The sequence below is a fragment of the Mobula hypostoma genome, chromosome 12, assembly GCF_963921235.1.
Source record: "Mobula hypostoma chromosome 12, sMobHyp1.1, whole genome shotgun sequence".
NCBI lineage: Eukaryota > Metazoa > Chordata > Chondrichthyes > Myliobatiformes > Myliobatidae > Mobula > Mobula hypostoma.
In genome coordinates this window covers 61,206,083-61,219,351 of record NC_086108.1, presented here as the reverse complement: position 1 = coordinate 61,219,351, position 13,269 = coordinate 61,206,083, and the positions used below count along the sequence as shown (strand labels likewise).

Below are 13,269 nucleotides of genomic sequence, written 5' to 3'. Positions count from 1 at the left end.
GCTTCAACGAGATTCCCCTCATCCATCTAAATTCCAGCAAGTACAGGCCCAAAGCCATCAAACGTTCCTCGTATGATAACCCTTTCATTCCCAGAATCATCCTTGTGAACCTCCTCGGAACCTTCTCCAATGCCAGCACATCTTTTCTTAGATAAGGAGCCCAAAACTGTTCACAATATTCAAGGTGAGGCCTCACCAATGCCTTATAAAGCTTCAGCATCACATCTGCATAAAAGACTTATTCATAAGATAAGAATACATAGAGTTCGGGGTGATATATTAGCATGGATAGAGGATTGGTTAACTAATAGAAAGCAGAGAGTTGTAATGCACGGGTGTTACTCTGGTTGGCAATCAGTGGTGAGCGATGTGCTGCAGGGGTCGGTGCTGGGCCCGCAACTGTTCATGATAAACATTAACGATCTGGAAGAGGGGACCGAGTGTAGTGTATCAAAGTTTGCTGATGATACTAAATTGAGTGGAAAAGCAAATTGTGCAAAAGATAAGGAGAATCTGCAGAGAGTTAAAGGTAGGTTAAGTGAGTGGGCAAGGATCTGGCAGATGGAGTACAATGTTGGTAAATGTGAGGTCAACCACTTTGAAAGGAAAATGAAAGAACAGATTATGATTTAAATGGTAAAAAAGATTGCAGCTTGCTGCTGTGCAGAGGGACTTGGGAGTGCTTGTGCATGAATCACAGAAGATTGATTTACAGGTGCAGCAGACTATCGAGAAGGCAAATGCAATGTTGGCCTTCATTGCTAGTGGGATTGAATTTAAGAGCAGGGAGGTTACGTTGAAACTGTACAGAGTACTAGTGAGGCCACAGCTGGAGTACTGCATGCAGTCATGGTCTCCTTACTTGAGGAAGGACATATTTGCTTTGGAGGCAGTGCAGAGGAGGTTCACCAGGTTGATTCCAGAGAAGAAGGGGTTAGACTATCAGGAGAGATTGAGTTGCCTGCGACTATACTTGCTAGCATTCATTAGAATGAGAGGAGATCTTATAGAAACATAAAATTATGAAAGGGATAGATAAGAAAGAGGAAAGGAAGTTGATTCCACTGGTAGGTGAGACTAGAACTGGGGAACATAGCCTCAAGATTCTGGAACTAGATTTAGGATGGAGATGAGGAGGAACTGCTTTTCCCAGAGAGTGGTGGATCTGTAGAATTCTCTGCCCAATGAAGCACTGGAGGCTACCTCAGTAAATATATTTAAGACAAGGTTAGGTAGAGATTTGCATACTAGGGGAATTAAGGGTTATGGGGAAAAGGCAGGTAGTTGGAGATGTGTCCATGGTCAGATCAGCCATAATCTTATTGAATTGCTGAGCAGGATCAAGGGGCCAGATGGCCTACTCCTGCTCCAATTTCTTAGTTCTTATATTCTAGTCCTCTTGAAATGTGTGCTAATATTGCATTTCCCTTCTTCACCACTAACTCAACTTGCAAGTTAACCTTTAGGATGTCCTGCACAAGAACTCCTAAGTCCCTTTGCAACTCAGATTTTTGGATTTTCTTCCCATTTAGAAAATAGTCTGCATATTTATTTCTGCAACCAAAGTGCATGACCATGCATTTTCCAACAATGTATTTCATTTGCAATTTCTTGCTCATTCTCCTAATCAGTCCAAGTCCTTCGGCAGCCTTCCTGTTTCCTCAACACTACCTGCCCTCCAGCAATCTTCATATCATCTGTAAACTTGACAACAAAGCCATCTATTCCATCATCTAAATTATTGATATACAGCGTTTAAAAAAAGCACTCCCAACACCAACCCCAGTGCAACACCACTAGTCGCTGACTGGCAGAAAAGAATCCTTTTATTCCCACTCACTGCCTCCTACCAATCAGCCAATGCTCTAACCATGCCAGTAAATACGCTGTAATACCATCGACTCTTACGTTGGTAAGCAGTTTCATGTGTGGCACCTTGTCAAAGGCCTTCTGAAATTTCAAATATACAACATCCTCTACTTTCCCTTTATCTATCCTACGTGAAATCTCCTCAAAGAATTCCATCAGCTTTGTCAAATAAGATTTTCCCTTAAGGAAACCATGCTGACTTTGTCCTATCTTGTCCTGTGTCACCAGGTACTCCATAACCTCATCTTTAACAATTGACTCCAAGATCTTCCCAACCACTGAGGTCTGGCTAATGGGTCTACAATTTCCTTCCTGCTGCCTTCCTCCTTTCTTAAAGAATGGAATGACATTTGCAATTTTCTAGTCTTCTGACACCATGCCAGTCCATTGATTCTTGAAAGATCATTACTAATGCCTCCATAATCTCTATTGCTAACTCTTTTAGAACCTTAGGGTACAGTTCATCTGGTCTGGGTGACTTGTGTACCGTTAGGTCTTTCAGCTTTTTGAGCACCTTCTCTCTTGTAATAGTAACTGCACTCACTTCTCTTCCCTCACACCCTTCAACACCTTGCACACTGCTAGTGTCTTCCACAGTCAAGTCTGATGCAAAATACTCATTTAGTTCATCTGTCATCTCTTTGACCCCATTATTATTTCTCCAGCAGTCCCATATCCACTCTTAACTCTCTTATTTTTTATATACTTGAAAAAGCTTTTGCTATCAACCTCAATATTGTTTGCTAGTTTGCTTTCATATTTCATCTTTTCCCTCCTAATGATTCTTTCAGTTGCTTTCTGTAGGTTTTTAGAAGTTTCCCAATCCTCTATCGTCCTGCTGATTTTTGCTTTGTTGTATGCCCTCTCTTTCGTTTTTACATTAGCTTTGCTTCCCTTATCAGCCACAGTTGTACTATTTTGCCATTTGAGTATTTCTTTGTTTTTGGAATACACCTATCCCGCACTTTCCTCATTTTTCTCAGAAACTCAAGTCATTGCTGCTCTGTTGTCATCAGAGGCGACGCAATCGGCAAACGCCTCTGATCTGGGCCGACATTTACATGCCGGGTGGTACCTAATAAATTAGCTTGTTCATTTCGGCTTTTTTCTTAAAGATGTGCTGGGTGCATTCCAGCCACCGCTGCACCACTGCATTCTTCGCGGCAATGTGTCGGTCCACAGCCCGGAGGCTGGGGTCCACTGCGGTACAGTATATAACTGCCATCAGGGTCCTTTTACCCTTGCAATTTCTTAACTCAGCCCACAAGAATTCAACATCTTCCAATCCTGTGTCACACCTTTCCACTGATTTCATGCCATTCTTTACCTACGGAGCCACGCCAACCCCTCTGCCTATCTTCCTCACCCTCCAATACAACACCTTGGACATTCAGTTCCCAACTACAACCATCCTTTCACCATGAGTCAGTGATGGCCACAACATCATACCTGACGATCTGTAACAGAGCAACATGATCTTTTTTTTACACTCCATGCATTGAGATATAACATTTTGAGTGCTGTATTTGCTGCCCTTTTTGATCCTGCATCCTGAATGCACTGATACTCACCATGCTAGCTGCAATTTTGTTCTATCATCTGCCTGCCTTTCCTGAAAGTCTGACTGCATGCTATATTTGCTTTTTTACCATCCATCCTGTACTGAGTCGCTTCACTCTGGATCCCACATCCCTGTCAAATCAGTTTAAACCCTCCCCAACAGCTCTAACAAACCTGCCCGCGAGAATATTGGTCCCCCTCAGATTCAGGTGCAACCCGTCACTTTTGTACAGGTCATACCTCCCCCAGAAGAGATCCCAATGATCCAAGAACCTGAAGCCGTGCCCCCTGCACCGGTTTCTCAGCCACGCATCTATCTGCCAAATTATCCTGGTTCTCCCCTCACTGGCGTGTGGCACAGGTGGCAATCCAGAAGTTCCTACCCTTTCGATTGGTCTTCCCTATCTACTGATCAAATATGCATCAATCTATTAGTTCAGCAAAGAATATGAATCCAACATGCAAACCAACATCTAAATATACTGAAGGATGACATTAAACAACCAAATAATGGCCAGACCTGCCGTCATACATTTCTTTGGCATATTGCATTTCTTCTATACATATTACTGTGTTTATTGTTGTAGGCTATGCAGCATCACCATGCAGTTCATGAAGTATCATACATTGCTAAGGATATTACTGACCATCGCGCCTTTGGCTATATCTGTGGCAAAGAAGGAAATCATCGGTTTGTAGCAATAAAGACATCCCAAGCGGTGAGTAAAACTTTGAGCATGTGCTTTTGTAGATCATGTCAAAGGAAATCATCTGAAAATAATTAAAACATTATGTTTAGTGGATAACAACCATTGGTTGTACACTGTGTTTCTTTAATAATATATGTATATCATTGTTGTTGGGTGAATGAAGGCTTTGAGAAAAGTACTGGTAGATACGAAGCAGCTTCCTTATTTGACAAAACAAGAGACAGCAGGCATCATATGGAGATGCTTTTGGTTGAAGGGTCAGGCTGGCCCAAGAGGGGCTCAATATTTTATGTGCTAAACACATGACAATGGTTTCTTTGAAACAACACTCAAACTTCACACCTCCTGATTTTCCAGGAAATTTATTTTCTGATGATTTCCCCCCTCCCCCGCCACTTCCCTCTTTTTCTATTCCCTACTCTGGCCTCTTACTTCTCCTCACCTGCCTATCACCTTCCCCTGGTGCCCCTGCTTCTCGCCTTTCTCCCATGGTCCATTCTCCTCTCCTATCAGATTCCTTCCTCCTTCACACCGCAGACATCCAAGTGAATTTTAATCAGCACTGTCTGGCCTGGCTTTCTAGGAATCCATTGTTCACTACTGCCTTCCAAATTAAATTTGTAATACATACTCAGATGTGAAGATTGGTAGACAAAGTCATTTACTGAATGTAAATGTGCTAAACCCAAATCATTAGAATCATTAGTTAAGTGATGCCAAATTGTTTGTTCTCATTGTAAAAAAGTCTCCATTTGCAGACTATGCCTTATTTTCTTTCACTTTGACTGTTAGGCTGAACCTGTAATTCTTGATCTACGAGATCTCTTCCAACTCATCTATGAACTAAAGCTTCGAGAAGAGAAGGAAAAGTTGGCTCAGAAGGACAAACAATGTGAACAGGCAGTTTATCAGGTAAGCACTAAAATGCTTTCAGTCATGAGGAAGTGATGATCTCAAACAGCACACTCCATTTTCCAATCATTTTCAGAAAGCATTGTCCTTTGTTTTCTGCCATGGTTGATGGTCTTTCAAGATCTGCTCAGTGAAGAGCAAATATACTTGACTTTGCTTACACCAGTAAACTCATATTTGTTTTCATTTATCTGGTGTCATTGATTTGGTTCACAATATCTGTCCAAGCAGTTTCCTGGAACAACACACACACAATGCTGGAGGATATCAGCAGGTCAGGCAATATCTATGGAACTGAATAAACAGTCAATGTCTCAAGCCAAGACCTTTCTTCAGAACTGAAAAGGAAGGGGAGATGCCAGAACAAAATGGTGGGGGGAGAGGAATACTAGCTAGAAGGTGATAGGTGAAGCCAGCTGGGTGGGAAAGGTAAAAGGTTGGAGAGGAAGGAATCTGATAGGAGAGGAGAATAGACCATGGGAGAAAGGCAAGAAGCAGGGGCACCAGGGGAAGGTGATAGGCAGGTGAGGAGAAGTAAGAGGCCAGAGTAGGGAATAGAAAAAGAGGGAAGTGGGGGGGGGGGGGAATCATCAGAAAATAAATTTCCTGAAAAATGCCCTAAGTGGGACAGCTTCCTTTGGTCCACCTCAATTTCCCAGCAGACGTGCAATTTTTCAATTTCTAAAAGGTCAGTTTTTCGACTGGCATGTGTCTATACCAGTCTAGACAATTCTTTGGTTGTTCATTGCTCCCATAATCTTCATATTAGTAGTCAAAGATAAAATGTAAAAGCAGCTGTTTTGCCACATCATTCCAGTAAATTTTACCTCAGTCAGGATGTCTGGGCAGGAATGCAAACATGGCAAAAAAAAACAATAGCCATCTTGTACCAATGGATTCTATTTTGAAAAATTGAACTTCATGCTAAACTTCAATCGGAAGAAGTATTTAAAATTATTCTGTTGCTTTCCACTGATCCTATGTTTGGACATAATTTGAAAAGATGATATTAAGGACTTTCATTATGAAGGCATGTCAAGAATCCTGATTATCTCAATCTAGCTCTGAATGGATTCTTACTGTTGTTACGTACCCCGTAACTGGGTTGCCAAACCAGCAGAAATGGATCACTCAGTTGGAGTCTGGAGTACTAGAACTAAGAAAGTTTTATTAAAGAAACAAGCAACACAGTGATCGAAAGGATAATAAATGCGACAGTTCAGCAATGATAAACACACATGTGCACAGAATTAAGATAACAGGATCAATCAAGCTCTATCGTTGTCTAGGGGTAAATGACCAATTTCAAAGTGACGCAAAGTTCAGTCCAATTTAGTTCAGTTCGCAGTAATCGTTGCCGTGGCGATGGACAACGTGGGGGAAGGAGAGAGAGAACAAGAACGAATAATCATTCAAAACGGCTTCCACTCCCAGACCTGCGATATTGCTCACAAGCAGCTTTCGGGCGAGTCCTTTGTGATGTCACCTGAGGTCACCGACTGTGACCCCTCCTCCAGATGCGGTCGATCCTCTGCAGTGAACCTGACACCCAAGCAAGGGTGGACACACACCGGGTTCCCGCTGATCGTACCTTTCCACCCTGTGTGTCTATGGCTTGGTTCCGCAACCAGCCTTCTTAATGACTCCCGCCGACTTGTGGGGGGGCACCGCTTCCAGGGTCTCGTTACCTCGTGGTGTCGTGTGTGTCCTGCCTTAGCGAACCTGTCCCTTTTTATCCCCCTGCTGGGGTATCGCCTGTCCATCACACTTCAAACAGTTCAGGGGTCAAAGGGGGAGCCGATCTTGACAATACCCAGACTGATGGCTCCTTCATTAACATCTCCAAATGCTGCTTCATTGTGTTCCTTATCTCTCCCTCCCCTGAGGACAGGTGGCAGACCAACTGCTGATGCCACTGGTGCTAGCCCAGGCCAGCAAACATCTTAATTTTCATCTTAATGTGTATTCTCGTCACACTGTCCATTTTAGATCAATGCTATAATTGTATTCAATGGGAAGTCTCGCTTGCAGAGGCTAAGAATGGAATGTTAATTAGTGAACCCGTATAGTTGAGATTTTTCTCCCAATGTTACATGAAGCACTGTTTTTGTTTAGTTTTGGAACCCATGTTTTGTTAAGCATGGTTACTTGATCTGGGGTTGTCTTTGCATCATTTATAATGATTAGACGAAAGGAAACAAAATTAAAGAGAAATTATCCTTAAGATCTATGTTTGTTTCAATTTTTCTGACCACTAATCCAGAAATGAACTATTTTAATTGACTACAATATATCAATAATTGCTTCTCTTTTACTTCACAAATTCTGTAACCTTGGCTTTCCCAAACAACATTTGCTTATGCTTGTGCTGATTTTCTCTCTCTCTTTACATTTCTGTTTAATTCTAATTCAGACAATTTTGGAGGAAGATGTAGAGGATCCCGTCTATCAGGTAAATTGAATAACATAGATCTATTTCTCATTTAAAAATAAATAAATAAATCTGTCTGGATTTACTTTCTTGCTGAAGTTGAGATCTAAATATTTTCAATAAATACAATCAATATTGGAATGTTAATGGGATTGTCATATTGGTTTTTGACAATGGGATAAAGCAACAGTCTGGATTTTCAATAATCTTTTGTTGATACATATACTAGAATTCATTGTTTTACTCATTGAAATATTAATCATTTGAATGTAACAAGTAAAATCTTCCACTAACTGAGAAAACTTAGATGACAATTAGGCATTCACCAGGTTCAAAAATATTTTAAGACTGTTTCCCGTTAGTGCTTCTTAGTTCCAAATCAGACTCAGGTTTATTATCACTAACATATGTCATGAAGTTTGTTGTTTTATGGCATAGAAAAGTAACTAAATAAATATTGTAAAAAGAGCAAGATAGCGAGGTAGTGTTCAGGAATTCACGGACCATTCAAAAACCTGATGGTGGAGGGGAACAAACTGCTCCTAAAATATTGAGTGTGTGTCTTCGGGCTCCTGTACCTCCTTCCTAATGGTAGTAATGAGAAGAGGGTGTTCCAGACTGACGGAGTTCCTCAGTGATGCATCCCACTTTTTTGAGCCTTTTGAAGATGGTCTTCCAATCGTCTTTTCCGTTATGAAGACCAAATGATTTATTTTCTTTCCTGTTTTGTTATTTTGTTAATTATGGTGAACCAGCTTAGCAGAACATGAGATGCTTTGGCTAAAGTAAGGAGCAAATCTAATACACTGTAGTTGCAGTAACCCCAATGATTGAAATTTACTAAACTGAGTTACCATTACTGAGATATCTGTGCATGAAATGGGTGGTTGATTTTATCAATGACATGGGGGGTTGGCCATCTCTATCCAGATCAACAGCTATTTCAATTTGAAATTGATGTCTGTTAATACTGTTGGCTCTGAGGCTGAAAGTAGTGAATTCATATCCCACATCAGTGCAATCATTTTAAGGCATTTGTAGCCACAACCAAATTTTACCAATTTGATCCTGCAAAATGCAAAATCTTAAAACTGTTCAAGATAAGTGACTGTGAGATGAAGAGCAGATTGCAGGGAGAAGGTGAAAACCACAGTAACTAACAGAATTCATGTGAGTAGTACATTGTTTCTGTGCACCCCACTGTTGTACTAGATACTCTATTCAACAAGAATAATGTGTTTATAAAGCACATTTAATGTAGCAAGCTACTCATGTGTCATCAAGTAAAATTTGACACCCAACCACATGTGATGATAGGACAAATGCCAAAAAGCTTGGTCAAAAATAGAAGTTTAATGGCGTGTTTTAAAGGAGAAAATGGAAGTTAGAAAGGGAATTTCAAACTGAGGCTTTTAATTCTGAGACTATTGGGAATTTTAGAGGAGCACAGATAACTCAGGGGTTTGTAACTGGAGAAAATAGGGGAAAGGGGGTGTAATAATGAGGGGATTCTGCATGACAGAGATAGATGCGAAAACTGTACAGCATTATTTAAAGAAAATCTATCCAAACAACACCACCGAGAACAAGTAATTTGTTTATTAGTTTCAACATTGCTGTTGGGATCTTGCTATGTGCTATTTGGCAACAAGGCAATGCCACATTCCCAAATTATACTTTGGCTGGAAACACTTGGAGAATTTATGACTTCTATATCCCATGATAAGACCAGCTGTTTTGAAAGAACATGCCACAGGCTCAAGGTTAGTTTACCCTAGTAAAGTAAGACCTCACAGTCTACCTTGTTATGGCCTTGCACCTTATTGTCTGTCTGCACCACCCTTTGTCTGTTACTGTAACATCTCATTCTATATTCTGCTATTGACTTGCCTTGCATTGCCTCAGTGCACTGTTGCTTTGAAATGATCTGTATAGGTGGCATGCAAAGCAAAGCTTTCCTCTGTACCTCGGTACATGTGACAACACTAATCCGATTTACCAATTTGCCACCACCACCCAATGACTTAATTGAAACGCATGTTCTTCTTTTGAACAGTTTTCTAGCATTCTCTTATGACACTCAGTTCATTGAATCAATGTCAGTTTTCGCAGCACACTCATCAGACCAATTATACTGTAACATATCTCCCTATAGCCAATTGCCAACCAACTCCATCCTGATTCTCCTAACACCCAACAACATTAGGACAATTTACAGCATCAATTAACCTACCAACTAGCTATCCTTTGGACATGTACCTTAATTAAATGGGCTATTTCTTCAAAGAGATTAGCTTTATTTGTCACATGTACATCAAAACATTCAGTGAAAAGCGTCATTTGCATCAAATCAAATCAGCGAGGATTGTGCTGGGGCAGGCAGCAAGTTTCACCATATTTTTGGCACCAACATAGCATGCCCACAATTTACTAAACCTAGCCGTAGGTCCTTGGAATGTGGAAAGAAACCGGAGCACGCAGAGGAAACCCATGCGGTCATGGGGAGAACGTATAAACTCCTTACAGACACCTGGTACAGTCAAAGAAACCAAATCCAAAACAACGGGACAGCATTATTCTTTTTGCAAGACAAATAGGGAGCCCTGCCCACTGACTGAACAAATCACAAAGGCTTGGGTACACAGAGTAAGATTATTTAGTTGCACATTCAATGGATGGGAAAACATAGAAGATGCAACCTTTGGTTAAACTCTCTAACAGTAAAATCTGGAAACTGAGTCTAAAAATGTTAGCAGAAGTCAGTCGGGTTTTCACTAACACTGTCTATCAGCTTTAAAACTGTTCAGTTCATACAGTCAGTGTCCTGATGATCGATTCCAAATGTACGAGAAGACCCACCTTCTGATGAGTCTTCTGATAGTCTGAGTTGATCTAACACTGGCTGTGTTTCACAATCCTTCAAAAGCTCAAATCGAGTAACACCTTAAAGAATATAATCCTCTAGAAAGACAAATATGTGCCTGACCTTGATAGGTGGTATTAGTGATTTTCTTTTGTAAAATACACTGGGCAAAGCCAGCAATTCAATCAAACAGTTCAATCCCATCTACAGGATTAGGGCTGACTCTCACTTAAACCCACTATTTTTGTTAGTTTTATTTTAGTATTTCATCTTAAAGGGAAAGGCAGTCAAATTGAATTCACCTCTACCATCTGAACTACGCTTCAAGAAGCGCGTTGCAGGAAGCGGCTATCTAATTAACATATGAAAATCATTCTTTAGTAAAGGGCTTTATGGCTGAAACGATTTTAACCTGTTTTAAAAACCTTTGGGTGTTGGAAGCTTCAAGTAGAGGTCAGCTACAATTGAAAAGCTACATTCAAAATGAGCTACACTCATTTCTTTAGCAAACCATTTTTAAAAATTAATAATTGACGTCTCCCTCATTCAAGTTTAAATTCATTGTTTTTGCTGAACAAGTAAGAGTAAAGTGTTGAAGGTACAGGACACTTGAAAGAAAATATATCGCATTAGAGATTAAAGTTAGATAAACCCTTGCCAAATATCGATGAAAAGTTCCAAGTCCCATATATAACATCTTTTCTTAATTGAAACACAGGCGATTAATAATTTCAGTACTTGAGTCCTGTTTTGTTATTTATGCCTAGAAATTTGGTTCTGCTCATTTTTGTGTTCATAGTGGCACTGGAAGTAATATTAATGTCCATCCAGTTTGCAGAACATTGTGAATTTAACCAGAGATATTTGAAACAATTTTAGAGTGGTTTGCACCCAGAAACGTTCTAAAGCTCAAATGCCAGAGAGAACATATTCTGTTTCCTGCTGCTTCAGACAATTTTGCTGCATACCAGTCTGAGAAGGGTTTCATCCCTTTGAAGGTGCTTTGCCCAAGGCAGTCAAATACCGGTGAAGCTATGGCATTTACAAAGGAGAGAAAGGAAGACAGCTCTTAGATTCACTAAAAGACACATGGAAATCCTCATCAAGTAAGATTTGCCAAGCAGAGTGTCAGGTGGAGCAGGAGATCAGATAGGATCAGTATAGAAAGAATCTAGTAAAGAATGGCCCCTCCAGAGGTGAGAGTCCCCAGTCATTTAAGCAAAACAGCAAAAAATTTTAACCTCACAATATATAAGTGAGTTAGAGCCAACTATTTCAGGATTAATTGACTGTAGTGTTATGATCAGTGCACATGGTCTAAAAGTGGAGTACTTGATAATTTATTACATGTAACCCGAGTACTGATGAACTGTGTTGAAGATTGGAGTGCGTAAGTGGGTAAACTTGTTTGGGGTCCATAAATTTGAAGAATCCTTATCAAAGTACCCTAATATCTGTGCAGTGAAACCCTGTTCTGCACTCTGCAAGAAATGAGGCTGGTAGTGTTTTACTGGGATATGCCCTGGGAGCTTTCCTCATCTTCCTCTTCCTCTTGGTCCTTCTAACCTTCAGCCTGAACCTCCACCCCACCCCACAGCCTCCAGCTGCTCCTCCGGCACCAGCTACTGTCTTCAGGTTCTGAGGTTGTTCAGCGTGAAGCATGCTACAGTGTCGCCACATCTGCTGAACGTTCTGCGGGGCACCACTGGACTGATGCAAGCGATGGAATTTATGCGCAGAAAACCAGTGTGGATTCACACCATCTTTCTGAAACATGTGGAAGTGGTGCCAGAAGCTTGCGTAGAGCCATGATTTGGTGTGAGGAGTAGAAGGCATCCCTTGTACCCCAGGACCCAGCCCACTGGGCAGAGCCATCCCCACAACATACTTGTCACATTATTTTGTTGCTTGAGTACCTTCCTGGAAAACATGGCTTTCACCATCAGGAATATCTGGAGATCCACAACTACCTGTTGATTTAGGAACTGGAAATCATTTCTATTGAGGAACATGTTTGGGTTGATATAGGAGTTCTTTTAGGCACATGAGAGCAGGTACTGGCTGTCTGTACTGCGGAAAGTTAATCATGCAGGCAAATCGCAGTGCCTGAGGTGTCCCCTATTCTTGCTGTGATCAATGTAACTGTATTTAACTATTTCCAAAAAACAAGATCACTGTGACCTCAGTGACCACTGTAACGTTGCAGTGCATAGCAAACTGTGAGACAAGACTGTCTTGACCACCAAACCCTTCCCCCCCCCCCATTTAGAGATTGAAAGTCTAGGTGCAAGAGATTAAAGGTCTTCCTGCAGTGGTGATGACTGCATTGGATAATGGAAGCTATGAAAATGTTATTCACCAAGGAAAGCTCCTGGTAGAATGCAGTGTCTCTGAAAGTTTATGGGAGTAGGCGCTTCATTCATATCACAAACAAGAGAAAATCTGCAAATGCTGGAAATCCAAGCAACACACACAAAGGGCAGGAGGAACTCAGCAGGCCAGGCAGCATCTATGGAAAATAGTAAACAGTCAACGTTTTGGGCCCAGACACTTAATCAGAACTCTTCATTCATATTTCTTATTGCATCTTCGATCCCGATGTCCCAATCCAGCTTGCATAGTCAGTCACAGCCAGATCAGTGCCTCCAGGAATGAAGTGAAGCCAAGAGCTATCACCTCTGAGCCAGTGACTGAGTAAGTTTTTTTTTGTCATCAGCAAGTTGCGCAAAGTTGAGCCACCTGCAGTAATTTCTAAGGCTGCCCAACCTGGTCTCCTGATGTCGGCAGAGTGTCTTTTTAAGCAGAAGTAAATAGAACAAAATAGGGCAAAAAGAAAACTGTACTGATATTGTGAGAGTTCAGTGAATGGCGTGTACTGATAAAGGAAGAAACATGCAGTGCATGATTTGTGATGAAAAATGCAA

At 41.0% G+C, this 13,269-nt stretch overlaps 1 protein-coding gene across 1 annotated transcript in view; it reads left to right on the top strand.

The window, feature by feature from the left end:
• The window catches only part of dab1a (DAB adaptor protein 1a), a 350,415-nt gene that overhangs the window by 232,683 nt on the left and 104,463 nt on the right, over nt 1-13,269 (top strand). The window contains exons 5-7 of the mRNA XM_063063449.1: nt 4,017-4,148; nt 4,932-5,051; nt 7,465-7,503. Coding sequence (XP_062919519.1) covers nt 4,017-4,148; nt 4,932-5,051; nt 7,465-7,503 — 291 coding nt within the window. The remainder of the gene's footprint in view (nt 1-4,016; nt 4,149-4,931; nt 5,052-7,464; nt 7,504-13,269) is intronic.